This window comes from Aotus nancymaae, unplaced genomic scaffold (genome assembly GCF_030222135.1).
Source record: "Aotus nancymaae isolate 86718 unplaced genomic scaffold, 86718_ANA_hifiasm-v0.15.2.pri h1tg000108l, whole genome shotgun sequence".
NCBI lineage: Eukaryota > Metazoa > Chordata > Mammalia > Primates > Aotidae > Aotus > Aotus nancymaae.
In genome coordinates, this window is record NW_026988523.1 from 9,164,820 (window position 1) to 9,188,597 (window position 23,778).

The following is a 23,778-nucleotide window of genomic DNA, read 5'->3' on the forward strand; positions in this document are numbered from 1 at the left end:
ATTTTTAAAAGAATTATACAGTTTATTTTACTATCAGACATTTAGCTTTTTTCTCTTTAGTTGTTAGTTTTTGCTAAGGTTGCAAAGATACCTTCTCATTTTTAAATTAGTTTTATACTTTTGTCTGTCAAACTTTAGCCTTTAATATATTCAACATTTGTTTTTGTATATAGAATAAGATAGGGATCTACTTTTAAAAATATGGATAATCCAGTTTTTCTAATATTATCTGTTAAAGCATCCATCCTTGTCCTAATGATTGTGGTGCCATGTTGATTATACACCAAGTTCTAGACATTACATGATTCTTTTTTAACTTTATTTTTTATTTTTAGTAGTGACAGGATTTCACTATGTTTGTCAGGCTGGTCTCGAACTCCTGTCCTCATGATCCGCCTGCCTTGGCCTCCCAAAGTGCTGTGATTACAGGTGTGAGCCACCGCACCCAGCCATCATTACATGATTCTAATTTTTAACTCTCTTTTATATTTCATTGGTCTTTTCACCTGTTTCTTTTACCAGAAATACGATGTTTTTATTACTATAGCTTTAACCTTATAAACGTAGCTAGTAGGACATTTCCCCTCTCCCACTTTCTTACATACCTTTTTCAAAATTGAATTAGCTTTTTGTTATTCATGAAAACTTACTTGTTATTCATGTGCCACTGTGCCTGGCCAAGAAGGCATTATTAAATACACACACAAAAAAAATTCAGAAACTTGCTACCTATACTCCTTGTTGAAGAAAAATAATAAAACTAGCCAATTTTAGATCTGAAATTTTAGAAGAAAGCTTAGGTCATTTTTTCTGTTTCTTGAAAAACATACTTGTACAAATGGTCTGAACTTAACCCCTTGATTTATATTAATTGATAGGATCCTGTGATTTTTTTTTTTCTCCTTAGATTCCTCATTATGTTGAATAGCTTTGGTAGATTTTTTTTTTTAGCTGCCAAATCATTTTTACCTTTGTAAAGCAAAATTACATGCTTATTGTATATTTTAAACATATTGTTGGATTTTATTGGGTAATCTTTTATTTTTGATTTTTGTGTGTAGAATTATTTTATGTATTCATTTTTTGAACACTCAGATTATAGAAGCCTCATAAAATTGATTGTACAATTTTCTTTTTTTAGTTTCTGGAACTGCTTGTATAAAATAAGGACAATCTGTTTCTTCAAAATTTGGCAGAGCCTACCTGCAAAACCAACTGATGTGGTCATCACCAACTGATACGATCGTCATTTAAATTTCTTTGATTTTTATTAATGTCTTCATGTTTTCTATTTTTTCCAATTTTTAATTTTTTGTTATTTTCAGAAATTTATAAATTTCTTCCACATATTCAAATTTAGTAGTGGTAGTTTTTTATAGTGTATTTTTATTATATTTCAACTCTATTTTAGCTGTAGTTGTTACATCCTTTCTTGTTTATATTTTTGAACCTTCTTTTTCTCTTTTTCTTTTTCTTGGTAACACATGTATAGGATTTGTCTGGCTTATCGGTGTCTTCAGAGTACAACTTTTACTTTCATTCATTTCTCTTTTTGTTCTCGTTTTTCTGTATTTCATTGATTTCTACTCTTCATTATTTCCTTGCTTTTTGTTTGTCTGGATTTACACTGATGTTCTTTTTCTAGGTTTTTGTGTTGAAATGTTTGGCTAATTTGTTTTTGGTGTTCCATAATTTCTCCCTCTAAGTACTACTTTAATTGTGCCCTGTAAATTTTGACATATAAAGCTTTTATTGTCATTTAGCCCTAAGTATTTTGCAATGCTCTTGTAATTTCTTTTTAGAGCCTTGGATTTTCAATAGCATTTTGTTTGTTTCTAGCACTTACTTTTCAGGGCATAACAACTTTTTATTGTGCCAGCTGTATCTTTATTAGAAATATTTTTCTCCTTCTCTTGGCCCTACATTTTATTAGGAAACATTTAAATAGTGAATCTGTATTCATTCAGGAATTAAGGGCCAGTCCAAGGTAAAAATGTGTGCTCTGTATCATTCACTGGTCAAAAAGTGTCTACCACTTTTACCAATTTTATCTCTATTTTTGTTTATATATGTAAACATCCGCAAAATCCTTTTCTCCATTGCAGTTTTCCTTTCTAAATTTGTGTTCCCTACACTGCTTTCTTTTCTCTCTTCATTTTTGCTTTCCTTATTGTGAATTTCTTAGATTGATGTATTTCATTTTTTATTTTCTTATAACTGACAAATCAAAATTATATATATTTGCATATTTGCAGTGTACACTGTGATTTTTTTTTTTTTTTTTTTTTTTTTTTTTTTTTTTTTGAGATAGAGTCTTGCTTTGTTGCCCAGGCTGGAGTGCAGTGGTGTAATCTCGGCTCACTGCAACCCCTGTCTCCTGGGTTCGAGCTATTCTCCTTTCTCAGCCTCTCGAGTAGCTGGGAATATAGGTATGTATCACCACGCCCAGCTAATTTTTTTATTTTTTATTTTTAGTAGAGGTGGGGTTTCACCACCTTGGCCAGACTGATCTCGAACTCCTGACCTCAAATTATCTGCCTGCCTCAGCCTCCCAAAGTGCTGGGATTACAGGCATGAGCCACTGTACCGGGCACAATGTGATATTTTGATATACATACATACATTGTGAAATGGTTACCACAATCAAGCTTATTGTAGATTCTGATATCTTTTCAACATTGTGAAATGGTTACCACAATCAAGCTTATTGTAGATTCTGATATCTTTTCAACTTTGGGTTGCAGAAAAAAAAATAGAATAACCAGTTAAATTTAAATTTTAGATAAACAGTGAATAATTTTTTTTTTTTTTGTATAAGCAGCTCCATGCATTATTTGGGCTTTTTTTTTTTTTTTTTTTGAGACAGAGTTTCACTTTTGTTACCCAGGCTGGAGTGCAATGGCGCGATCTCGGCTCACCGCAACCTCCACCTCCTGGGTTCAGGCAATTCCCCTGCCTCAGCCTCCTGAGTAGCTGGGATTACAGGCACGCGCCACCATGCCCAGCTAATTTTTGTATTTTTAGTAGAGACAGGGTTTCACCATGTTGACCAGGATGGTCTCGATCTCTTGACCTCATGATCCACCCGCCTCGGCCTCCCAAATTGCTGGGATTACAGGTGTGAGCCACCACGCCCGGCCCTGGGCATATTTATATTTTAAAAACCTTTGTTTATCAGATATTCAAATGTAAGTGCCCATCCTGTTTTTTGGTTTGTTTTGGCCAAAATAACAAAATCGTTTATAATTTTAAAAATGTAATCAGTCAGATTCTAATCACTTATTCAGAGATGACTTCAACTATCCAGGAAACTGTCCAGATTTCATAATTTAGCAAAAAAAGAAAAAGCCCATGTACAGATGGCACCAAGTCCAATCATTGCTTTGGACTATTTGATTTTGTTCATAGGAAAGTTGACAAGACCCTTTTTTAGGTCTCTTTACATTGAATTCTAACAATATTTGTTATCTGAATTTTCAGTCTGTTTTATAAAAGGAGCAACAAATTAGTAGGGGATTTAGAAACTGGGAGAAAACCTACACTCAGAAGACCAGTAATGTAAGCCTTGTTTTATCATTATCCAGTCAAGTGACCTTATAAAAATCAAATTACCTCTCTGGGGATTAGTTTTCTTTTCACATTTTTTCAAATGATGCATTTGGATTGGATGATTTCTTTCGGATCTGCATTTAAGTTTAAGTTTGATGGTGAGTTTATAAAAGAAGATAATTAACAAATATGATGAATGAAAGATTACAATCTTAGACTACTAAGTGCTACAGGCAAAGATAATTATATCTATTAATAACTTTAAAGCCTTATTACTCAAAATGAGGTTGGCATGCGGAAACATTGGCATCACCAGAAAGCTAGTTAGAGATGCATGATCTCATCTCTAGGAACTCGTTATCTGCATTTTAACAAGATCCTCAGGTGATTTGTATGCATGTTAAAGTTTGAGGAGCACTGCTTCAGAGGATTGTTATCTTAGCATTTAGTAAGATAATTGATGTTCAAAACAATTCTAAATTGCCTCCAATTCATCAAGTGAAAATTCAGTTAAGTACAGCAGGGTTCCCCAACTCTCAGGCCATGGAGCAGTACTGGTCCATGGCCTGTTAGGAACCTGGCCACACAGCGGGAGGTGAGAATTGGGCAAAACAATATTGTCCGCCTGAGCTCCACCTCCTGTCAGATCAGCAGCATTAGATGCTCGTAGGACAGCAAACCCTATTGTGAACTGCACATGTAAGGGATCTAGGATGTGTGCTCCTTATAAGAATCTAATGCCTGATGATCCGAGATGGGACAGTTTCATCCTGAAACCGTCCCCCTCCATTTTCTTCACCCCATCTGTGGAAATATTGTCTTCCATAAAACAGATCCCTTGAGCTAAAATGGTTAGGGACTGATGAATTTCAGGATTTCTCTACTTAAGGAGGCAGAAAATTGTCTAAGATGCATTGAAATTATTTCTAAATCCATGACTGAAATTTCTAAAATGATTTTGTGCTTCAAAAGGAAATCTGTTGTTTGGAAAATTAACCTATGTGGATCCCTGCATTTTCTGGGAATCCTGCAAAAGCACAGATGACTTGTGTGTACTTGATTCTCATTTCCATCAAAAACTAACTGAGTGCACTGACAGAGGAGCTCCAGTTCTCAGTGGGTGAATAGTTTATTCTGAGAGTAAAACATTCATTTCCTTCTTTCCTGTTTCATTGTTACTAATCTTTTTATTGATTTTTGCATGAAAGCTTTTTCCAGTCCCAGACATGGCAACTTCACAGACTCATGAATAATTGGGATAGTAATGTTTTTTATGCAGGATGGAATCCTACCCAGCTGGGGCATGCTCTCATTCCTTTCTTTGCTTATGCATTCTTGTTCCCAAAAGAATTCTCTCCAGCTATGTTCCATAACACCTTTTCTCAATTTCAGACTTTATCTTAAATGGGGTTTCCCCAGGATTCTGACACTGAGAGGAGGATTTGCAGGCAGATAGTTTGTTGAGAACCTGACTCAGAGCAACATCTGTGGAGAAGTGAAAGAACTAGCATTGGATAAAGGAGGGAGGGGAACTGAAACAGCCCCCCCGCAGGTGTCAGCATCCCACAGAGAGCTGTGATGGCCCTTCAGAGTCGTCCCATTCTGTATACCACTCACCCCAATCAGAAGGTCTTTGGACATTGCCTGTCCACTCCACCTCCCACTCCAGGAAAATGGCAAGGTCTTGTGTAGGGAGGTTTTCCCCCCACCCTCTGAAGGCAGTTTCTGGAAAGCTTCTTTCCCATGAGCTGAGTGCCAGAATCATGAAAGAGGGGATGCAGATGACACATCACAGTACCCGATACAAATTTGACTTTGTCTCTTTCTGACCCTCCTTCCACGTTCTATAAGCTCTTTCAACACAGAATCTCTGCAGACTTAGCCTTGGTGTCTAAAATCAGTTTGAGGACATGCTCTCAGAAGAATTGAGCCTGTCATCTGACTCGGATCTAACCGTCTTCCATGGACTTGAAAAATCATGTATTATCGAATGTCTACCCCAGTTGGGGTGGGATTATAGTGGTTCCTTCTTCATTTCACAAAATGATGAGTTGATCTCACCATGCTGAAACACACACACACACTCTCTCATGATGTGTTTGCAGACTTTCTTATGCTGTGAAGGAATAACACAGGAAGTCAGCTGGGTTTTGGCCCACATGAAGGTGGGCAGGGGCTTGACCATTAGAAGAAAGTAAAAACAGGCTCAAACCCCACCTCTTCATTTGACTCACATCCTCAATCATGGAGACAACCAAGCACCTCATTGCCTTATACCCTCCCTTCATCCATTAGATTTGGATTTCAGGTAAGATTCCTTAAAACTTTGATTGTTAAACTCATCCTTGACAAAATTTCAGAAGTTCACACAGATAGCAATAGTATTAGGTTGAACCACATGAAACTGCCAGTATTTGATAATTCTTTACCTCTAAAAAAGTAATATGGTTCAACCCATAGTGCAAGCATTCTTACTCTGATTTCTCTCAACCTTTAATTGGACCATGAATGGCTTCTGAAAGTATGGTTCAGCCCCCTTAAAATTGTATAAAGATTTTATGACTAAGAGCTTATATGACTTTATTTCTGGGGGGAGTAAAAGCACAAACACACAAACATCAATACGTTTTATAATCTATGATTTCCTGCTCACCACAAATTAAGAACATTGGTTCAGTCAACAGAATACAGAGCTTAAAGTGGGGAAAAAAAACAAGTTCCTTCCTCTCTAGCATTTACCTAGGGAAAGTCACTTAAGCTTTCAGAATCCTAGTTTCCGCTTCTATAATATAGCCTTTATATCTTGGGGCTACTATTGTTCAAAAATATCAAAAAAGAATAAAATCACAATGAATTCAGTGGACCCACCAGCAAAGCCTGTAATCAGGCTTGGCAAACTGTTAAATGCTATACAAACAGAAGGTGATACCTGCCTACTTTCCCCTGGTCTAAGGCCCTCCATTTCCCTCTGGAATCAGGAAGTGCCATAGATGAGTGAAAATGAAAAGGCACAGAAAAAACAACAAACCAGTAACTAACCAAAAGCATTCTAAAACCTCAGAGAAGATTCTTTTCAAGTTTGTGGTATAGTTTCAAGGTTTGCTATCCAGTGAGTACCACAAAGGATGACCTGGAAGTTGAAATGCTTGGCTTGGGAGCATATTGAATGTGTCTGTGCCCAGCAAGCAGATTGAAGAGGGATTTCTTAAGACCAAACAGTTCTGCATCAGAGGCGCTTTCTTTCAATCTCACCCCTCCCCAGTGGCCAATGGTTAGATTGTGTCGTTAACATGCAGGCTTTGGATGAAAAATCAACTGAGTGTGTGGGACTGGCTTTCCCCATCTGTCAGAATCAGTCAGTCAGTCAGTCAATCCATCCATCCATCCATCCATGTGTCTATCTGTCTATCATCTATCTATATTGTACATTTTTCTCTTTATTTCAGAATATTTTGTAATGAATTCACTGAGCAATTCCTCTATCATGAGTTTTTCTTCCTTGTAAGAGACAGGCTTAAATTAATTTTATATTGTGCATGTAAAACATGAATATAAACTCTTTGTTAAAACAAATAATAAAATGTTAGATATAGCTAATAATTCTTTCAACTTTCTAGAACTTTGATTTTTTTCTTCTGGGGCATCAGTGGTGCACGTCTCAGATCTGAGTAGTCCCTGAGAGATCTTTCAGGAGGGCTTTGTCATGAAGAGAACAGCTGTCCATAAGCATGCATTTGGAGTGATCAGAAGAGTGTCATACTTGCAGTGGCAAAGGTGACACAGGCGTAAAGTAGAGCTTCCTACTGTCAAACTGTCTTCCTGATGCTTCTGCTTGTCTTTCATGTTTAGGAGCATAAAATTCATTATTTATCTCTAATAAAATAAAAATTGTCTGGACTCTCTCTCTATGTATATGATGTATTTGTTTTGTACAATTCCTTGTATTCCTATATAACATATATTCTATATACATATATATGTAGGTATTCCTTATTTAAATATATTTTTAAGGTTGCTCTTTCCACGACCAAGTTAGAAATATATATGTAAATAAAAAATATATATTTGTGTATATTTTATATATACTAAAATATGTCTATATTTAAATATATATTTTATAAAATATAAATATATATATAACATTTATATTTAAACTAAAGTCACATATATGGGTATACATATTTGTTACTTTGCTGTGGAAAGAGCAACCTAAAAAATATATTAAAAAAGAAATACACTTTCATATTTCTAATTACAGTGCCAATTCTAGAAGTTTCTATGCCTCTACAGCAAAAGTAGATTTTTAATAAATGCATTTTGAACTAAATTTCTGAAAAGCCTGTAAGAAAAATTATATATGTATTTTTAAAGTATAGTTTATTTTTCAAAGATTCAATTTATAAAATAGAGATACATTCTATACCAAGAGCCTCCAATATTGATTATCTCCATGGAAGCAGATCTTGTAGTACCAGTTCACATTTCTACAAGTTTCAATTGAAAATAGCATATATGAAATATTTTAGGCTGTACATTTCAGAAAATCATAATTCCCTATATATTAAAACATACAAATGTATGTTTAATTTTACAGTTTTGTTATTTCACGTTTTTCCTACATTGTAAATAGGCTAAAAGTTTTTTTGAAATACAAATTATTGAACATTGAATTCTTGCTAAATTATAGTCACCATTTTATGTATTTTTACCTGATTACATTTAATATTCATAGTCAAGCTATCAGCAACATCTCTATTTCTTAGTGGTAGAAAAGAGAAACCCTAGGTTCAGAGAAGAGAGATAGATTGCTCGGGTTTACCAGCAAGTAAAGCTGAATCCAAGAATCAAACCCAGGGTTTCTGCCTGGCTCACTCACTCTCTAGAACTGTGAATTTACTTGGTTCCTTTTGCCTCTGCTTGAACTTATTATACACATATATGCAGATTCAGACTAGTTTCTATTTTTGAGGGTCCAGGAGTTGTATGAGAGTTCACACTTTCTTGTGCTTCTAGCTGTGAACCTACATGGGGTCCAAATGAATGAAACTTGGCTACCTGTGTCACTGTGAAAGGAAATGTCCAAGACTCAGGATTCCATAACTTGACCAAACACTTGTCTCTGTTTGCTTTGTGTAGCCCAAGATTCCTCTCTGCCTGTGTCTCCTTTATAAGTCTCACCTGGGGTTTTCCTACTTGATTCATGGCCTAGAAATCCTGGCATAGCTTGTTCCCACAAATCATGGCACAGAGATGCTGCCACCAGGAACAGGCAAAGTGATTTGATATTCAGAGACCCTTGGAGCAAGGAGGCATATTGCTAGGAGATGAAAAATAGGTTGGTGGTCTAGGCAGGGGCCTTCAAAATGGAGAAACACACACCATGAGACCTACCTTTATTAGCTAGTTTCAGGTGGGTGGTATCTATCTTGAGATCCAACAGAAGGTAGGAAGACTGAGCTTCCTGTTCCTTGTTGAAGCAACCCCACTCTTCATGCCTGGGGCCTAATGGGGTAAAGCCACCAGGTACTTGTTTGGACTCTGTTTCTCGCTCAGAAATTGACATAGAACTTTCTTCCAGGTCTCTTTTGTGGTGTATGAAAAGGAAGAGGCTGTGTGAGTTTCCAGGGGGCTTTGATGTCATTTGCTGCTGGAGTTGAGGGCACTGAGTTAGGCTCTTGGTTACCTTAGGATGTGATTCATGTCTAGCCCTCATCCAGACAGGGACAAAGGACTTCATATTTCAAGTGTAACCTTGGGTCTGGATGTTTCTTAAGTTATGAAGAAACATTTATTACTTCAAAGAAGGGAAATAAAAAGAGGGGGAAAAGACACTGTAAAAAGAGAGAGTGTGACTGGTCTTTCCCTCAAAGAAGCAGAGAGAGAAGGGAGAGCTGTGCTGCTTTGACCACTGAAGATCATAAAATCATCCTAATTAAGCCAGCAGTGCAAATGAACACTATAAACACACTGCCAAGGCTCAGGAAAAATCAGTCTGTGGACAAAAAGAATTCTTGTTAAAATGAAAAACATGTTTTACTCTCTCGCTCCCCACTTTTAGAGGAAGGCCTTGTCATTAGATGTTGTACCCTGGTTTTACACTGGGAACAATTTTCCTGGAGCTTCATCACCCTTAAAACTTGATAAAAAAAAAAAAAAAGTTAGAGAAATGCACATTAAACTTTATAAAGTCCAGTACCAGATTCTGATCATACAACACCCATATAACACCAGGGAAGGTTGGGGTTTTTTTCTCAGTGGAAATTAAGAGAAATATTGAGTCATAGGAAATAAAATAAAAGTAGGATTACTGTATCAAATAAGTCCAGTGTGGAAGGTGAACACTGGACTCTCAGCAGTGGCAAGAATCTGCTCTTCATCCTCCAACCTCTCTAAGATGTTATTGTTGATGTTTCTATCAAAGAATTTCCAAGGACAACACTTCCATAGTTTACTCTGAAAGTCTGCTTTAGTCTTAATCACCCTAACCATCTAGGGATAGTCTTGATTGATACATGAATTTTCCTGTGTCCCATTTTTGGCTCATTTTCCTGGCCAGGGACTGGGTATGCATGCTTGGTGCACCAGGAAGATGCATAAGAATAAACGGTTTGGGGGATTCTAATTTCAGAAGCAACAGACTCTGCAACAGCATCTCTCCCATGTGAGAGTTCACATGCTATGTGAGAGGGTCTGACAAACATTTTGGGGAGAGATAGGAAGATGGAGAAGGATAACTAGACATGGCAGTTCAGACTTGGAACAGTTTAGAGTGGGATGCTAGTTTGATCATTGTCTTCTCCACTGCTTTCATTTCGGCAATAAGGAGATACTAAATGGCTATGCAGTGAGTTATTGTCTCTGGCAATGGTTTCTTTAAGTGATTGTTTTGAGAAATTTAAAGAAAGACAGGTTCAAATTTTAAAAAAAAAAGCAGTTGAGGCATCAGTCTCAGAAAAAGACATAGGATGTTCAGCATCTGAAAATTGTCTTCCCCTTCCATTTGATCTTGACGTTTGATATAACCTTGAATATCTTTCTGTGTCTATTCCATATTTTTACCATTTGTAAAAAAGAAGGAAGCTCTTACTTTATAAATGGTGAGCTCTCTGAGAAGAATAAAAATGATATGGCATATGTCTTGATAACTTAATGGAAATAATGACTCATACATAAATGTGCTTATGCCTAGGTATGTTTCAATAGACCAGGAGTGGCCAGAGCAATTTTAATTTTTTTGACGACTGATGGCCTAGTCCCTGGACAGCATCGGCAGCCAACAGTGACGCTCTACCTGACCGATGTCCGTGGAGGCAACCACCTTCTTGGTGAGTCTGACAAATATCCCTTTAGGGCCACTAGAGGACAACCCGGTAGACCCAGAAGTCAGCTTGATGTCTGTCTTTGATGTTGTTTGAAATTTTGTCTACATCATACACCTAGGTTTTGGCATCATACACCTATTAAGAGGATAAAATGAATATAAGATATGGAAATATGGTACTAATAATGGCTTAAAATATGATTCATCTCTGTTTATCTTCAGGAACCTATGGACTGTCATGCCAGCATAACCCACTGATAATCAATGTGATTCACCACTGGAACGTCATCTTCCCCCATACCACCTCAGTGCTGCTGAATTTCTCATCCCCACGGATCGGCATCTCAGCTGTGGCTCTAAGGACATTCTCCCACTTTGGTCTTCTGGCTCCCAGTAACTGCATCTCAGAGGACAAGGGGCAGAATCATCAGGGACAGAGGTACAAGGTTCCCTTTGTTTCTTTTGTTTGCTTTCCTTGTGGCTGTGATGGATGACTCACATTTGCATAGTGTTATGTATAGAGTGTTTGCTCAATCTCTAACTGAAAAATGAATTTCGGAACTAAAAAGACTTAGGAAGCAAGCAAAGAATAATTTGTAGAAGGCACACTTGGGTTTTATATTTTGTTCTTCTTCCCTTAGCTGACCATAATTTTTATGTAAATATTTAACATCTTTACAAGGTCTTAACATCTTTTTTACATATAAAACCACCAACTTCTAATCAACATTGTTATATAAACTGCCAATTCTGCCAAAAACTCAATGTTCCCGAAGCAATGTGTATTTTTCAACTTCTTCCCACCTGGACAGTGTATATAGCAAGCCTAACAATTACTTGCTAGGGCGTGTCATATAATAATTTAGAATTATATGTGGAAATAGGAAATACATTAGCTACATACATCTTTCTGTGGATGCCTGTGATTGTCATCCTCTAGACAGATGTGGCTATGAGGTTCACTGGCATCTCAGCAGCAGCTAATGGAGGGATTGTACTCACAGTGTTGATGTGCCCATGATTAGGGGAAGGAGCCCCCCAAGCACAACAATCTGTTCTACATTTGGGCCAGAATCACTCTATGCATGGTTTAATCAATTAAGTGGGACTGCAGGTGACAGGGTTCATTCCTCAGCCAGGGAGGTGAGATCACTTGCTTGTTACTAGATGATCATGATGCTAGTGACAAAAGCTGGGGTTCCAGGAAGTGCTCCATCACCAAAAAGAAATTCTGCCACAAAGCTCACTCAAGGCATACCAGATACTCAGACCTTACAGGGATGGGCAGTAGATGCACTAGTATAGTATGTTAGTTAGCTATTGCTGTGTAGCAAATTATACCAAAAGTTAATGGCTGAGCACAGTAAACATTATCTCATAGTTTGTGTGGGTGAGGAATCTGGATGCAGCTCAGCCGGGCATCTCTGGTTTAAGATCTCTTATGAAGTTGTAGTAGGCTGTTGGCCAAGGCTGTAGTTACCTTGAGCCTCAAGCAGAGCTATAGAATTCACTTCCAAGCTCACTCCTGTGGCTAATATCAGGCCTCAGAAGATCTGCATTCAAGCTCACTCATAGGTGTTGGCAGTGAGCATGCTCACATAGAAGTGGCTCAATTCCTTGCCAAGCAAGCGTCTCCACAGCTATCTGAGTGTCCCTGTGACATGGCAGCCAATGATCCAAGAGAGAAAGAGAGCCAGAAACAGTGAATACGTGATTGATAGACTGCCCAAGAAGGAAGCCACGGTCTTTTTATAGCATAATATTGAGAGTGACAGTCCATTACTTCTGGAATATTCTGTTCATTAGAAATGAGCCAGTAAGTTCAGCCCATACTCAAGGGGAGGGATTGACATAGGGCCATGAATCTCTGGGGCCAGTAATAGTAGTTTACATTAACTGAGCATTAACTATGTGCCAGGTGTTGTACTAAGTACTAGAAAGGGAGAAACAGTAGGGATAATCAATATTGTAAGGTTAACTAGTTCATCTGCAACTTTAAAGTCTTTGTTAGTGAACTAATGCCTCCAAATATGAACACAAGAATGTGGGCTATTAAAATAACATTTATTAGAATTATGGCCTCTCTCTCCTGTATTTTCAAATTATATTCTCTACTGGCTCTACGTCTGGTCTTAAGCCATACAGCATTTCTTTCAGGTCTCTGAAACATGTTGGTGAGCTTTGCACATAATGTTCCTACTTTATTGAATGACTTCTAGTTCTTCTTCACTTTGACTCATATCCTATCATCAAGATTCACCTTCTGTGAAGTTTTGGCAAACTTCCTCCCTGTTACCATAGGACACACTGCATAATGCACACTCTGTAAAAGCAGCTGTCACATTGGGTGGTAACTATTGATTTACTTGTTGTTCTTTCTCATTAAACTCTGAGCTTCCTGTAGTGGATAATTCTGCTCAGTATCTCTGAATACCTACAGAGGGCCTAGCACATAGTAGGTATGAGAAACTATTTCAGATGAGAGTTGCCAGCTTTGTCTCTAAATGCTCCATGGAACAGAACTGAATAAGAAAACCAAAAAAGTAGAACTTACAGCCTTCCGAGACACAAGGAACAAGAATTCCCCTCACAATCATAGCTGTGAAGTTTCAACAAAGAAGTTGATTAATTGTAATTACTGCTGCTAGTGCTTCACTTCTCATGTGGGACTGTGGGGAAAATAAGCTTTATATGCATGCATGCAAACCAGGAGAAATAGGATATCATTCTCCAGTTTACACTGTGCATCTGGAATGCATAAGCATTTCCAAACCACATGTGACTGACAGGAGCCATGCAAATTGACTTTTCCTTGTCAGCCAGCAAATCAGTGCAATGTAGTAAATTTTGATACACAGGGAGCCTAGTAAATCCCATATACTTTAATTGTGAATATATCTGAAAGCTAAATTCTTATATACTCTCAAAGAGTCAAAGTGTTTTTGCAGCCTATATCAAACACAGTTGTATATGTAGATACACCATAATATAAAACCCTCCCTCAAATTCTGGACATAGTGAGAGGGTTTCATGGCTACCTCCTTCTTATCCCTTACGACCTGAATTCCACTAATACTTACATGGACAGGGGAGAGCTGACAGATGCCTGGCAGAAGAAGATGTGTTATCCATTTTGTATTTAACCATTAATGATCAGTGGCCCATCCCTCCTGCAACACTGAACTTTAGACCCAGCCTGATTGGCCCACAGAATCTCAGATGAAAGCCAATAAACCTAAGTCTGCCTCTCCAGTGATGTTCATGATCTTTGTATTGGACAAAGTAATTTCTCCTTGCTTCCCACTTAACTATTAACAAATACAGAAGAATACAAAAACTCTTATCAATATCTAAAAGCAAGCCTGGCAGCCAGAATATATGAGGATTTCCTCATGATTACAAATGTTGTGGGGTTAAATTGAGAAACGTGATTGGAAATCGAAGAAAGAAACAGATTATTCTTTCTTCATTCCCTGGCTCCTGTGACTTTGTTCTGTCTCTTAGTCTTGTTTCCCATTCTGTTATGATGGCTACCCAGCTTATGACCCCTTGGGTTTATTCTACTGATCATGAATCCCTTAGTCTTGAAAACCAAGTTTAGTTTTCCTGATTTTGGCCACCAGCACTGAAGGAGAACCCACTTCATTCTTACCCTCCAGTTGTTTCCAGCTCTAGCCACTTTGGGGGTAGGTTCTGCATAACTTGCCACAGTATCAGGATCAGGCAAAACTCCAACCATCCCAGGATTGTGTTGATGGCTTTGAAAAGTGGAAACCATCTATTTTATTAATGTAGTGGGATTTGCAGGGTGTCTAAAATATAATCCAGACACAAACATGTTAACATACCTAAGTGAGTGAATTAGTTTGCAGGCAAACAGAACTCTTTCTACTTTGGAAATTTACACGGTCAAGATAGAAGAGTTTACCAGTAGGCAAGAATTGCTGATGGGCATGTTTACTCCTATCGAATTTTGTTCTTCCAATCGCATGGATACAATAAAAAAAAATTGATTGTAACTTCTGTGACCTGCCTGATAATATATCCATAAGATCTCTGAGTGCTGAATCTTCAAAAGATAAAGAACATTATCTGCTTTCCAGGACATGGATTGATGACAATAATTGAAACTTTTGGCTACTCATTTATTTACAGCATTTACACTTTTCCTTCAATCTGCATAGATTTCCCGATCTACCTGGTTGAGAATGTGGTGTCAACCTTCTATGCAATTGTGCTGCTTTCATGTTTTCCTTGTATTACAAAGAGTTTTTGATTTATAGAATTTGATATTAGATAACTATATAATTTTTGTGGGTCTTTTATCTTTATTAGGATCATACATCTTGCCAACCCTTTTACCCCTTTAAATGCTTGTGGCTTTGTACTCCTTCTGGAATTAAAATTTCTATCCCTGCCTCCCTTTTATTTATATTTGTTTGATAAATATTTGCCTTTCTTTTATTTTTAACCTTTCTCTGTCTTTGTTGCCAGTGAGCCCAGGGCACATAGCTTCACCGTACTGTTTACAAAGACAGTCAGATGTTGCCATGTCCAACTACTCCAAGATTTTATTCCAAAAGTTTATTCCATGATCCTCAAGCCTGTAGGGTTCTTTAGGACTCAGTAGCATTTTTACCTTTGGGACATTTATCTCCAAAGATACAATGGCTTTTGCCACTGGTTCCACACCCCACTCTACCTCATTAAGACCTTTATATTTCCTAACCCGAAGTCTTGAAGTGAGTAAAGAAAAGGTGGTACTGCTGGGAATAATGGCTAGAGAACAGATCTGTGACCCCTGAAAAATAGGACCCAGTTTTCTGTTCTTTACAGGAGCCAGGGAATAAACAATAGCCTGTTTTTTCCTTTAGTATGGCTTCGTAACTTATTCTCTCTTTTTCAGAAAACAAAAAGTACATGCTTTGGTTTTCAGTGATGTTTCTCAATTTAACTCCACTACATTTTTCAATCAAGAGAAAATCCTTACAGATTTTGGTTGCCAAATCTTGGTTTTTGGTGTTGATAATAATTTCTACATTTTTCTGTATTGTTGGTATTTAAGTGGGATGCAAAGAGAAATTACCTTTTGGTATTCTTGTGAAATTAACTGTAAACAATACATGTGAAATTCGTAGCACCTTCTAACACCAGGTTGGAGTACCACCTATGGCAGTTTTCACAGTATTCCCCGTCTTTATTTTTTGCCAATCAGGTGTGCTAGTTGTCAGCCAATTTGTTTGTTGCCTCTTGGTTCCAAATCCACCCTCATCACCTATGTTGTAATAGTAGAGCTGGATTTTTGTCAATATTTATCCTTTGCCAACTGGCATCAAGTTAAGCATCATCAGTAGAGAGTGCTGGAGATACAAAGCAGGAGGAGGGGTCTTCTCTGCTGTTTCTAGTATGATTTCTTCTCTTTTGTTGCTGTGACATGCTCGGCCGGTGGTGTGCAGCACACCTACAGTCAAATACAGTAGACACTCTTTCAGTTAGCTCTTCATCACAATCAACCAAATGTGGCAGCTTGATTAATTGTGATGCTGCTGGATGCTGTGGATTACTAGCAGCTCAGCATTGTACTCAAGACCAAAGACACAACCAGATTGTCCCCAAATCCTATCCTTATGAATCTATCTTCTAGTGTTATCCACAGTACCATTCCATCTCAGTTGGGGTCCAATCAGGACACGGTAATTAAAATAGAGAAAGTTCAATAAAAGTAATTATTAACCAATAATATAATTAACTACTAAAGGGTAGGGAGAACTCTAACCAATAGAAGAATGATGGATAAAGGGAGCAACCATTACTTTTATGAGTGATTGAAGAGTATCCAAGAAAGGAACAAATGTGGAAGAGGCTCCCCACCCAAAGCCGAGGTTCAGATCTTATTGGAGAGGTGGGGCTGTGGCACATTGTGTGGCAGAGAAGTTTGTGGAGGTTCTACAGAGTGGGATGGGGCTGGTAGTCAGGAAATGCTCACCGGGGTGCAGGTAAAGCTCATGAAGAAGCTGCCTCTGGAACACAATTGGGACTTGCTGGAAAGCTATCATTGTGGTGCTGCTGGAACTTTCTGGGAGTCTCCCCACTGGGCACTGATGAAACTTGATGAGAGACATTCACAGGGGTGCCACTGAGACTTGTTTGTAAGCCAGCTGGGATGCCGGTGAGACTTGCTGGGACATGTGGAGTGTCCCTGAAGCTTACTAGGTGGTGAGCACCACAGGTTGTCCCACACATGGTTGGGAGAAGCAGGGAGAGGAAAGCACATAGGAATGAAGGCAAGCCTCTGCATCCTGCAGTGTCTCTCCAGTGCCATCTACTGAAGAAAAGAGTGACAGACTAGCTGGTAACAGAGAAATGTTTCCATGGTCCAGCTCTAGTATCATAAAGTAGGGCAATGACAGGTGGATTTAAACTGAGAAGCAATAAGTTGATAACCAGCAGAGAAAGTCTTGTCAAATAACTAAGAAGAAACCCCTTTTCTCTGTGTCCTTTGTGTTCCACATAGTATTTCCTTCCTGGCTTTAATACTATTTTTCAATATAATTTCTGAATAGATTTGAGCTAATTAGAAATTCAAATTTTTTAATGTTTTGAACATATTTTTTAATGTTTTGAACAGTCCAAGGCCAAAATAAAGTATAAATACCTCATTAGTTTATTCAGTACAAAAACATGTTCTGATTGAGATGGAAAACCAGTAACAGATACTTATAAATATAAAAACATAGTGGGTTCTAAGTTTTGCTTTAAACTATCAAGTTTAAACAGTATCAAAGCCAAGTGTTCTAATATAAAATTGAATAGGCTATTAATAGGATATTATTCTTTTAAAATCAATATCCATGTGGAAACAGGTTCTTCTCTCGTTCTCACTCTCGTGTGTTTGTGTGTGTGTGTGTGTGTGTGTGTTTGCAAGTGTGTATTCCTGTATGTTTGTATATAGAAAGGTATAGAAAGAGATAAACTGTTGCTCAAAAACTGTTTAAGTGACACAATGTAACAGGAATAATTTTTCAGTTGAGGAAACTGAGACTCAAGTGCACACATTTACCTTATTTGGGATTAGAAAAAGTTAAGACTGGAATTCAAGTAACTTGTTTCTAGGAACGAAAGCATCTATTATATAAATGGCAAGCTATTTCAGAAATATATCTACTACTCTCCAATAAATCCTGCCACCTTCTCTCAAACCATATTTTGATTCAGGTAACAAGAGTTTAACTGACCACAGAATAATCAAATAACAGCTCTATTTTAGATGTACTCATGCAAACAGCTGTATTCGTTTTGAGAAAATTATGACTTATAAATTGAGGCTCCAAGTAATATAGGCAAGCTGAAGGTACCTGATGGAGTAGATTATAAAGATTAGAATCGTAAAGATACTTTGGACTTTTGGGAAAGTGTAGGAAATATGTAATTCAGATTAGGGCAATTTTATGGGCACAACCCAGAGGATTTGATGTCTATAGGAAAATGGAAGTTTTGACCCAGCTCCTATGGGATCCTAGCCCAGACCAAAAAAATAAAAAGAGAAGAAAAAAAAATCTGAGAAAACATATTTCACTCTCTCTGCATTTAAAGATTATGTTTATTTTCCCAATCCAGGAAAAGAAACATAATTTTGAAAGCTGGCTTATGTGTGTATGTTTTCTAATGTTGCATAATAATATTACTATAAATATAGCAGCTTATGGCAATGCTTATTCATCATCTTACAGTTTCTGAGAGTCAGGAGTCTAGGCAAGGCTTAGCTGGGTCCTCTGTAAGGCTATAATGAGGTATCAGTTAGGAATGTGTTCTCATTTGAAGGCTTGACTGGGGAAGGTTCACTTCCATGTTCATATGGTTGTTGGTACTTGGTTCCAAAAGACTGTCAGACTGAGGGCTTCAGTTTTTTCTGGATGTTGCACAGAAGCCACCCTCACTTCCTTGCCACATAGCCCTCTCCATTGGGAAGCTCACCTATGTTTACTTGTTTCTTTCAAAGCCAACAAGACAAAGACTCTCTCAGCAAGTAAACTTTATGATTGTTTGTAACATAATCACAAGTGCTACAGCTTATCGACTTTGTCATATTCAGTTGGTTAGAAGCATGTCACTGGTCCCACCCATACTCAGGTTGAGGAGATTATGCAAGGATAGGGATTTCAGAAGGGAGGGATTATGTCCACCACAATAGGTTAGCCTGAGATAGGTGAATGTATGCAGTAACCTTGGAGTTATCTGACTACATATATATCCTGACAGAGTCACATGCTATAGCCATGTAGTTTCAACTTATTAGACAGCTTAAGACACAAGGTACACACAGATAACTTGTTTGCAGGAAAAAAGCATGAAGGAAAAGTAGTGATTCCAAGAGTAAGTTATTTTCATAGAAATTCCCCAGATCTTGGTAGGTAGATTATCCAAGCAGTTCTCTACCAGAGAATGTGCTCAAAACCCTCTTTTATCCAGATAAAACACATCTATTTTATGAGTGATACCCGTTCAGAATTTTCCCCATATGCTTTAGTCTGCTTCAGAGCCATCTTCTTCATGGCTCAACTGATATTTTTATAATATCATTAAAATGAAATTTAATCAGCAATATTAGTGTGTTTCCTAGAAAATGAAATTACAGTCATATACCACATAACATTTTTCTCAATGAAAGACTGTATATATGATGATTATTTTATAAGATTATAATACAGTATTTTTTGCTGTACCTTTTCTATGTTTAGATTTGTGTAAATACACAAACACCATTGTGTTACAGTTGCTTACAGTATTTGGTACAGTTTTGTAGCCTGTACAGGTTTGTAGCCTGGGAGCAACAGGCTACACCATATAGCCTATGTGTATACTAGGCTATATCATCTAGGTTTGTATAAATACACTGTATGGTATATGCACAATAAAATCACCTAGTGACATATTTCTCAGAAAGTATCCCATTGTTAAATGGTACATGACTGTATATAAAAATACAAGAATTAAAAAGCTATGTTACCTCAGTTCCCTTTGTTCTGATTATTTTTATAATGCTGAATAATTGAGTGTTAGCAATTTTGACCCAGTGTGTATCATACACATATTTGACCACATTGGTGGTCATACACATACACTAATGTGGTCATATATATCTGTATGAATATATGTGTGTGTATGTATGTGTGTGTGTGTGAATATGTTTCACTCTATGCAAGACAGTCTTGGAAAAAGTTAATGTAATATGCGTTGAATTATAAAACTAATTTTTAATTATTTAAATTTTTCAGTGATTGTGACATTAAAAAGAGCATTGCTGTTTTACTTTTAAGGACTTTATTCTTTTAGAGCAGTTATAGGTTCACAGAAAAATTGAAAGGAAGGTACAGAGTTTTCCCATATACCCACTGCCCCCACCCTATCAACAGCCACTCCTGCTATCAACATCCCCCACCAGAGTACATTTATTACAACTGATGAACCTACATTGACACGTCAAAATCACATCAGATCTGTAGTTTACATTAGAATTCACCCTTATTAGTGTTGTACATTCTATGTGTTTGGGCAAATGTGTAATGACATGTATCCCTCATTATAGTATCACACGCAGCATTGTCACTGCTCTAAAAATCCTCTGTGTTCTGCCTATTCACCACCATACTCTACATCCCTGCTGTCCCAAACTTCTTACAACAATTCATCTTTTTACTATCTCTATCATTTTGCCTTATCCAGAATGTCATACAGTTGAAATTACACATTGTGTAGGCTTTTCAAATTAGCTTCTTTCACATTGTAATGTGTATTTAAGTTTCCCTCATGTCTTCTCATGGCTTGATAGCACATATCTTTTTATAATTGAATAATATTCCATTGTGTGAATGTATAATAGTTTATTTTTCCATGTATCTATTGAAGGACATCTTGGTTTCTTCCAAGTTTTGGCAATTATGAATAAAGCTGCTATAAATATCCGTGTTCAGGCTTTTGTGTAGACATAAATTTAAAAATATCTTTGAATAAATACCAAGGAATTTAATTTCTGGATCATATGGTTAAGACGATGTTGAGTTTTATATAAAAGTATATTATTATTTAAGAAAAACATAAATATTATTGTAAAGAGAAGTGGCATCCTCAGATCTTTTTCCTTTTCTCCTTTTTTCTTTTCATCATAAATCTGTATTTTTCTGTTTACTTAAGGAAAACTAAGTCTGTACTCTCGAACAGCATGTAGATTAAGGGTGCCAATCCTGTACAGTAAAAAAAAAACTGCATATAATTTTTGGCCTCCCAAAAACTTAACTATTAACATCCTACTGTTGCCTGGAAGTAGGATATTAATAGTCAACGTATGCCTAATAACATAAACAATTAGCTGGGTGTGGTGGCTCACACTATAATCCCAGCACTTGGGAGGCCGAGGTGGGCAGATCACCTGAGGTCAGGAGTTTGAGACCAGCCTGGCCAACGTGGTGAAACCCCATCTCAACTAAAAATACATAAATTAGCTGGGCGTGGTGGCAGGCACTGGTAATCCCAGCTACTTGGGACGCTGAGGCAGGAAAATCGCTTGAACCTGGGAGGCGGAGGTTGCGGTGAGCCGAGACTGCGCCACTGCACTCCAGCCTGGGCAACAAAGCAAGACTCTGTCTTGAAAATCAAAACAAAACAAAACAACAACAAAAAAACAAATAGCACATATTTAGCATATTAAATGTGTTATGTACTGTATTCTTACAAAAATAGTAAGCTAAAGAAAAGAAAATGTTACTGAGAAAATTGAGGAAGAGAAAATATATTTACAATTTATTAAGTGGAAGTGGATCATTATAAAACACATAAAATCTGAGTCAAGGAAAAATAATGAATTCACGCATTGTGTTATTATATGGTCCTATATGTAGAGCAAAAATCCCTAGAGTAAGAATTTACCTTTTGCATTAAAAACATTTACCATTAGGCTGTTATTATGGACATCAGTTGGAGTCCAACCTCTAGCTCTTGCATATTTATCATAAAACTGAATATATGCGTATAATTAACATACCTGCCTTGCTTTGCTAACCATACTTCTGTAAAGAAGAGTATCAAGTAATTTTCAAAAATGAGTAATCAATGAACAATGTATATTTGGTTTGGTTTGCAATGCCCCAGACTCACAGATAGAGACCTACACATTTATGACATGAATACTAATTGAGTCACCTTCATTGTCTCTGTTAGCCTCTGCTCTTCAGGTTACTGGTTCCTGAAGCAGGGCCAGTGGAAATAATTACTCCTGGTAGAAAAATCAACACTTAGTCATACAAATAACCCACAGTTTTCCCTTTGCAGTTTATGAATTTGGGTAACATGTTATGTTAATGATGTAGTCAGGCTGACTTACTCTGGCTGTCTGGACTCCTTAGATCCCCTCCAATGGTACTATGTACTTGTGATACAAAAGATGTCTTTAGCCTTAGAAAGCTATTCTTGAAAAGGTGGATCTGCTGGCATAGAAGATGTAGGCTAAATCATTAAGTCCAATGTGGGTGATTTGTGTGTCAACCTCTATTGTTCATGGATAATTCACTGTAGACATGGAATTATAGTTGGAAAGTGGAGGGATGTGGTAGAAAGAAAAGAAACTTTTCTGTAGAACTTCACTTTTATGTGTTTAATAGTCCCCAGAGAATTTCTGGGAGGAAGTGGCTGTCTTATTTAAGAGATGTAGAGACTCAAGTGTGAAAATTTTTCTTCTTGGTTATAGTACAGGTTGCAAATAAAGCTGGAGCTAGCTTATAGGACGTCTGAGCCCTGGTCCAGGGAGAGGAAGCCAGGGCACAGCTCAGTACTTTGCCATTGCATCCCTGCTATAATCAGTCTCTGAGTCTGGTCTTGGTAATAGTATTATTTTATATCTGTCTGTCATTCTGCTTCATGCTTTATTTTTCCCTGGAACCCTGAGCTGCTGCTTTACCAATTTCTGTTGTGCTTCAGTTATTTGAAGCTCAGATTAAAAATGCCAACTCTTTTCCCTCCTCTTCCACCTGGATTGGGTGCCAAACCTTTCCAGGCTTCTTCTTCCTCTGTTCAGTCCTTTGTAGAACCTTTGGATTACTTTCCTTTTGATAGCCTCAAGATGTGAAGGCTCATCTTTTTTTTTTTTTCTTAAGGACTGCATTTTAAAGCATTTATTTTTTGACTCCTCATCTTTTATTTTTGTCATAGGGTTTCCTTTTAATGTTGCTGAGTGATGGGAAATGTTCTCTGTTGCTGCTGGGAAAGGCTGTATAGAAATGAAATATGTATTGCCTTTCTACTCATTTGATTACCTCCTCAAAGCAGTTTAACAAATTAACATTGAGTTTCTTATTTTCTACACAGTTTCTTTTAAGCAAGGAAAGAATTATAGCTGCTTAGTTGCTCCCTTGCTTTCTTGCTCAACTTCCTTTTCCCAGAATGATTTGTCCATGAAATAAGAAGGAAGTAGGAAAACCCACTGGAGAGGATTCTGATTCCCCTGGCAGATGCTGGATGGCCGGGTGGATGACAAGTCTGGTTTGGGAGGCACAGTGAGCTATTTGAGCCTTTCAACTGTTTTTTTTTTTTGGTTGGTTGTTTGTTTGTTTTATTTTGTTTTGTTTTCAGATCATGAGGTTATAGAGGAAAAACGAAGAGGCCATGGACATGGTCCTTTTGGAGGGCTTAATAAAGTATGGCTAAGACAATTCCAGAATAGTCTTTATTAAAATATTACCTTGTCTGAGATTGTTCTTAGTGGAATACTTTCTGAGAACAAGATAGGTGGAAGCATTTGATGAAAAGCTAGGAACAGGTGAAACCAGCTTAGGAAGACTTAGTGTTGAGGTCCACCCCGAAGGAGTAGACTGATTTTAAAACAATTATTCCTCTCTAGTGAGGAAAATTCATTAAGA

At 37.3% G+C, this 23,778-nt stretch overlaps 1 protein-coding gene across 3 annotated transcripts in view; it reads left to right on the forward strand.

Moving 5' to 3' along the window:
• The window catches only part of PAPPA2 (pappalysin 2), a 376,815-nt gene that overhangs the window by 260,973 nt on the left and 92,064 nt on the right, over nucleotides 1-23,778 (forward strand). For all 3 annotated transcript variants that reach the window (XM_064370884.1, XM_064370885.1, XM_021668059.2), the window contains exons 13-14: nucleotides 10,739-10,874; nucleotides 11,093-11,309. In XM_064370884.1, the coding sequence (XP_064226954.1) occupies nucleotides 10,739-10,874; nucleotides 11,093-11,309 (353 nt within the window). The remainder of the gene's footprint in view (nucleotides 1-10,738; nucleotides 10,875-11,092; nucleotides 11,310-23,778) is intronic.